This window comes from Stegostoma tigrinum, chromosome 7 (genome assembly GCF_030684315.1).
Source record: "Stegostoma tigrinum isolate sSteTig4 chromosome 7, sSteTig4.hap1, whole genome shotgun sequence".
Lineage (NCBI taxonomy): Eukaryota > Metazoa > Chordata > Chondrichthyes > Orectolobiformes > Stegostomatidae > Stegostoma > Stegostoma tigrinum.
In genome coordinates, this window is record NC_081360.1 from 32,608,443 (window position 1) to 32,614,878 (window position 6,436).

The window sequence follows — 6,436 nt, forward strand, 5'->3', positions numbered from 1 at the left end:
TCTCTAATGTAAATTTCACAGGCTTTAATCTCAGTCCTATGTGATATCCCCCATATACTTTAAACTGTTACCCCAGTTGTGGACTCACCAGTCATTGGGAACATCTTTCCTGCATTTACCGTCTAGTCCTGTTAGACCTTCATAGGTTTCTACAAGATCCCCTTGGTCTTCTAAACTCCAGTGACTATTGTCCTAACATTGAGGGTGTCTCCATACTTCTGACAACTTCAACTTCTATTTTTACAAGTACTTTATATTCGCCAAAAGAATCCTGACTGTCTGTCTTTTGTGGATCGTAAGTATGTTTTATGCTGAATCATAGATCCGACTAGATTGAGAACCTCATGATATAGTAGATTGCTACTCTTCAGCAAAAGTGAAAATGTTCTGAGTGTAACTGAGTCAAGACCTTGTTTTTAAATGCAGAGTCTGGACAATCAAATTTAGTCTACTTGCAATCAGGACACCATAACTAAGACAATGAAATGGGTCAGGATTCAATATTGTTAACTTAGAGTTTGAGTGAATCCCGGGTCCTTCAATTGTTCAGCTTTCACAGGAAGTTAAGCATGGTGGACATCATGATTCATAAATGTTTGTTGAAAGTGATAAGATGAATCACTTCACAAATACCTTACCGGTGTCCTAAGGAGAACATTAGTTAAAATTGAGGTGAAAGTGCACATTCCAGAACACAGCATGTACTGGGTCATAACTGTGACACTGATCCTAATCTAAATAGCCATACTATGTTTATTGCATGGCTACGATTTGATGTTAATGAAATAGAAATGGTCAATTCGTAAGTTTTTTTTTAAACTCACCAACTTATTTTGGTGTGTGGGAGGAAAGATTGGCAATCAAATAATTGTGTTCAATAGTGCTTTGATCAGTGACTACCATTGGAAACGTACTCAATTTGTGAGTGATTAATTGTATTATTCACACTGCAGACCACTTAATATTACAACTTTCTTGTCCATGTCACTTAGCAGAATTCATTTTTGGGTCTTAGGTTGGAGTAGGGCATAACATCTTGTAAGATTTGGAATATAATAGGGAAAATATTTAGTTTTGTGTTGGCTACTTCTGAACTCTGAAACTTTAATGTAAGCTGGTGCAAGCATTTTAGAATACAAAAGTAATATCTTGCAGTAACCAAGGCAAAACTCAAGAATTTAGTCTTATAGCACTTTAGTGTTTACACGATAAATATTTAGTGTTCTAAGAAAAGAAAGAAATAAGGTTCATGAAAGGAATTTTCTTTTATACTGTAATGGACAAGAATTAAACCCTGGGAGTACCGGAAACTTGTGTGAAAATTTTAATTGAATTTAGCTTCCTGGGACATGGCAACACAAAGCAAGGCCCCAGGATCTTGAAGGGCTGCAATTATTTCTGACGACATTTACATTATGCCCTTGGAAATGAATAGATTTGGAATGATCCTATGTTACTCCGAACTGCAGTGGATGTGCTGAACAGTGGTATCACTGAAAGAGTGGGAATTTGTCAAGGTGAAAGAAGTGTGGATTAAGGAGTACATGAGTGTGAGCACTGTAGGTTAAGCATTCCTCATGCCTGCCACATAGAACATAAAACATAGAATATTACAGCACAGTACAGGCCCTTCGGCCCTTGATGTTGTGCCGACCTGTCATACCGATCTTAAGCCCATCTAACCTACGCTATTCCATGTACGTCCATATGCTTGTCCAATGACGACTTAAATGTACCTAAAGTTGGCGAATCTACTACCGTTGCAGGCAAAGCGTTCCATTCCCTTATTACTCTGAGTAAAGAAACTACCTCTGACGTCTGTCCTATATCTTTCACCCCTCAATTTAAAGCTATGCCCCCTCGTGCTCGCCGTCACCATCCTAGGAAAAAGGCTCTCCTTATCCACCCTATCTAACCCTCTGATTATTTTATATGTTTCAATTAAGTCACCTCTCAACCACCTTCCCTCTAATGAAAACAGCCTCAAGTCCCTCAGCCTTTCCTCGTAAGACCTTCCCTCCATACCAGGCAACATCCTGGTAAATCTCCTCTGCACCCTTTCCAAAGCTTCCACATCCTTCTTATAATGCGGTGACCAGAACTGTACACAATACTCCCAAGTGCGGCCGCACCAGAGTTTTGTACAGCTTCACCATAACCTCTTGGTTCCGGAACTTGATCCCTCTATTAATAAAAGCTAAAACACGTCTTGTGAAGTGTCAAAGAACTTCTGGGTATGAGCATTGGTAAGAGGTTACAGGGCCCATCAGTTGGAGAATGGAAATCTTGAAATATAATAGCACTGTAGCATCTTGTAATGAGGACTGCTGGAAGAGTGTCCATTGCTGAGAGGAAAGGGTCCCAATGGCAACAAAAGGTTAATGGGATCAGGAAGACTGGGAAGAAGGGAATAGGACTTTAGATTTGTTGAGGTCTTCTAGTGTGCATGTATTGTGAAGATGGGAGGTTGCAGAGTGTAGTGCTTGGGCCTTTAAGAATTGGAATGAGGAGTTCTAGGATGTAGTAGGAGTTATCGGATCTTTAATATTTAGTGGTTTCACGATTCTATTCATAAGTAATTTCTGCTCACTTTGCCTGATTCCTGCATGAATTAAAGTGAGAATGTAGATTATAATTATTAGATGGTTGTGCAGCTTTTCCCTTCCTGCAGAAAAGGTCAGGATATAACCTATTCATCAAAATTTATATATCTGTTGATGGAACATTTCTAAACAGATGAATTCTGTTGCCATTTTGCCATTTTTAAAAATTTGCTTTGCTTGAGGATTTGTAAATGAGTCAACTTTGTCTCCTTGAGCTGATCTTCAGAAGATTCGCTGTACAATTTGCATTGTAATTTCCCCAAAAGAATTGACACATTATTCCTAAGTGTTAATTTGGAGTTGCCACTTAAGTTGATACTTCCAAACTGCCAAATCTACCTTATTTTATTTGTGCGAGATGTTTGTGTCACTGACAATAATAGGATTTGCTACCCATCCCTAAAATGCTCATCAGAGCAGTTATGGATCAAGCACATTGATGCGGATCTGGACTTGCGAGTAGTTCACACCAGAGGGATGGCACAATTCCTTCCCAAACTGAGATCAGTGAACACTGTTTTTACAGCAGTTGATAGTATCATGATCACCATTACTGAGACTAGCTTCGTACAAAATAGAGGCTCCAAATGGAAACTGGATTTCTCCTTTCTAAGGTATCATCCACTTTTTTCCCTACTAGCCAATCCATGTAGGCTTAGAATGTTTTTGTTTCTTTTGACTGACTCTTCAGTATTAATCCATGAAGAAAAAATCAATGGTTCTGACTCAATTTCACTTGTATAACGGCGTGAAAATTATCGGAATGTGTCCCAGTTTTCACCAATGTAAAAATGTTCTATGTTCTAAAACAAAATCTTCTGCACTGTTTTCAATTGACCCTAATTCTGCTATCTTTTGCTGATGTTTCAATTTGAAAAAGGAAAAAAAAATGCTCTTCTGTACCCTTGTGCGTATCAGTCTTGAATTTGATTATTACGTTTAAAAAGTAATAAAGGTTTAATTGAAATGCTATATAATTTACTCATGAATCTTTGCATGATTGAACCAATTAAGAGGGTTCTTAGACTACCATAACAGGTCTTAAACTTTTTAAATCACTGGCAGATTTCATTTTATTTTGTTATCAATTAATTTTGTTTTAATGTAACTAAGCAACTATTTTCACTTCTAATTTGTCTAACCTTTGTCTTAAGTTATTTGACAAGTTATAACTATTCTCTTTACTCTGAAGGGACCGATTAAATGCAGAAGCATGTCTTTTTCATCCATGGCTGCAAACAGAAAAACTGACGGGTAACCCTGTACCTGAAATCATGTTGTGTTCTCCACAGTCGGAAGAGTACATTAAGCCCTTAGAGGAAAATTCCACACGAGCTCTCACATTTGGCCTCTGCAGACATTTGGATGAAGAAAATGGCCCTGAAGAATCGGCTATTGAACCCAAACGATTTCGATATGATGATTCGTACAGAAGTTGTCATGAGGTCACAGGGGAATGGGTGTTTTAAAATTGGAGTATGTTGGTTGCAAGAGAACAGCACTTTGGGAAATCTTCCCCTTCTATTGGGCTCAATCACTTTTTAAAAATTGTTTTCTTGGTAAACGTAAGCCGTGACTCAGTGGAGCGCTGATGTGTTAGCACTTTCAAACTTTTAAAAAAGTTGCGTGAAAGCACATCAACCTTTTTTGCACTTATCTCAATAAGAAATACTCTTAAATGTTTAGAATTATGGTTTGTTTTAAGATAATGAGCAAAATGAAATATCAACTTTGTACCCAGGAATCAATCTCCTTTTTAGGCAGCTAGCATCTACTGGAGACTCGTAACTAGGATCAGTAATTATACTCCACAATTTTTTATGTAAGTTATTCATGTTGCAACAGCTCCAAAGGTTAATTTTGATTGTAACTATCTGAACACCTGGATGGTTTGTTATATGCAGGTTGTTCAAACTTGCTTGAATGCAATGTTGCAATTTAATTACAGGTTGATAAATTTTCTTCCAAGCAATCAAATTTGCATACAATACAAAGATTCCCTGTAATGAAACTTGCTTTCTGTTGCATGCTTTTTTAAAAAAAGCTTGCATCCTTTTTAACTATTGTACCAGCATTTATTGGTTATTAGTTTGGCAAAGATGTAGGTTTTTTTCAGTTTTTAGCATAGATGTATTCAAATCTCAAAACAAATAAACTGAACAAACCACTACAAATTCATAACTGCTTCCATGTATCATGCTAGGGTTTTTTCCTACTGTGACCGTCTTTATGGCTTGTATTATAATAGCCAATAGCAAAAAGATTTATGGGCTGCCAAAACCAAGATGGAAAACCCTAGCTTGTAATTATTGAAATTTTAAATTTGATGCAAATGAGCTAATTATCAGATTTCAAAAGGAAATCCTGAAATTCATTGGAGATTTAACTGTGTTCCTGATTATTTGCGTATTATATTTGAAGAACTGGTGGAACTTTTGAATTTGGAGCATTTATTATGCACTTTTTCTATTGCATACATATCAGTTGCCTTATTTTAGACAAGTTAAGGCAATCGTTTTTAGTCTTTGACATGGAAGTGGGAATATGTTGTCTGCATCTAAAATATTTTAACTTCACGGAGATTAAATTATTTTATGCTTTTAGATATCTAGTCAACCATAATTATGCAGGGAGCCTGAATCTTAAGCTTTACATGTAGCAGGCCCTAGATCATAGCTATTATTGAAGCCATGTTAATTTTAGCTCAATGAAGATGATATTTGTGAAAATTTTAAACTAAGGTAACTTATCTAATTTCGAAACATTCACATTAATGTTTTGTAATTTCAAAATTAAATCTGAAATATAGCTTTCCATATTTGGAAATATTTATTTTTGACATTGTGTAAATTATAACTTTGAAGTTCTCAGGAAACATTCAGTTTGTTTCATTCAAGCTCAAACTGAGGTCTTCGTAATTTTGAAGCAAATGTTTATATGCGAATAAACTTTAATTATTGGACAAACTTTCATTTTAAAACTATTTCCAAAGTTAAGTGCTGTCTGCCTTTTGACTCTTTGCTTAAGCCTTTTTAAAACACACAACATTGCATTTAAGGTAAAATATATTGTTTTGTCCTTGTATAAGTCTGGTCAAGCTTCACTTAGAATCCTGGTGTTTTGATCAGCACACAGTAAACACAACTGAGATCTGCAAATTAGATTGATTTCACAGTTTGGAGTACCTTGGTTAACAAGACAGGATAAAAGATTGTGCACTTCAGTGAATAACTTTTGAGATAACTTTATCAATAAGATAAAGGGAATATGTTGCATTATTCTAACTAAATTGGTTAAGGGAGACCAGGAAGTCAAATTTAAAACTTGTGCCACGTCATATCTGCCAGGGTGGAGGGAAGTGGTTTGTGGGGGAGGGCTAGTATTGACAGGCTGTCAACTTATGGTATGCACAGATTTTTCTGGATTTTTTTCACCATTCAGTAACACCACCTCCACAGCCTTCTGTAGTAGAGAATTCCACAGGTTTGTCTCCGGGAGTGGAGAAATCCTTTCTTCTGTCCAAAATGGCCGCCTGTGTACCCTGAGATTGTGATCCTTGTTTGGCACCCAGATGTCTGAGAAACATAACTTTTTTCTCAAAATTCTAAATGTTACAAGGAGACTTGCGCTCATTCTTTTTAATCTCCAGTGAATACATGCCCAGTTGACACAATCTCTTCATACAATAAACCTGCCATCCCAGGAATCAGCCAGGTAAACTTACTCTGCAGTCTCTCTAGCAATTATATCCTTTGTTGGATAAGGAGACCAATACTGCACCTATTATTCTAGAGGTTGGTCTCACCAAAGCAGGACCTGGGTTTCCTTGTGTA

General features: G+C 36.7%; 1 protein-coding gene across 1 annotated transcript in view; it reads left to right on the forward strand.

The window, feature by feature from the left end:
• Positions 1 to 5,715, forward strand: part of LOC125454427 (serine/threonine-protein kinase 17B-like) — a 30,834-nt gene extending 25,119 nt beyond the window's left edge. The window contains exon 7 of the mRNA XM_048535163.2: positions 3,796 to 5,715. Coding sequence (XP_048391120.1) covers positions 3,796 to 4,072 — 277 coding nt within the window. The 3' untranslated portion in view covers positions 4,073 to 5,715. The remainder of the gene's footprint in view (positions 1 to 3,795) is intronic.
• The last annotated feature ends 721 nt before the right edge of the window (positions 5,716 to 6,436 follow it).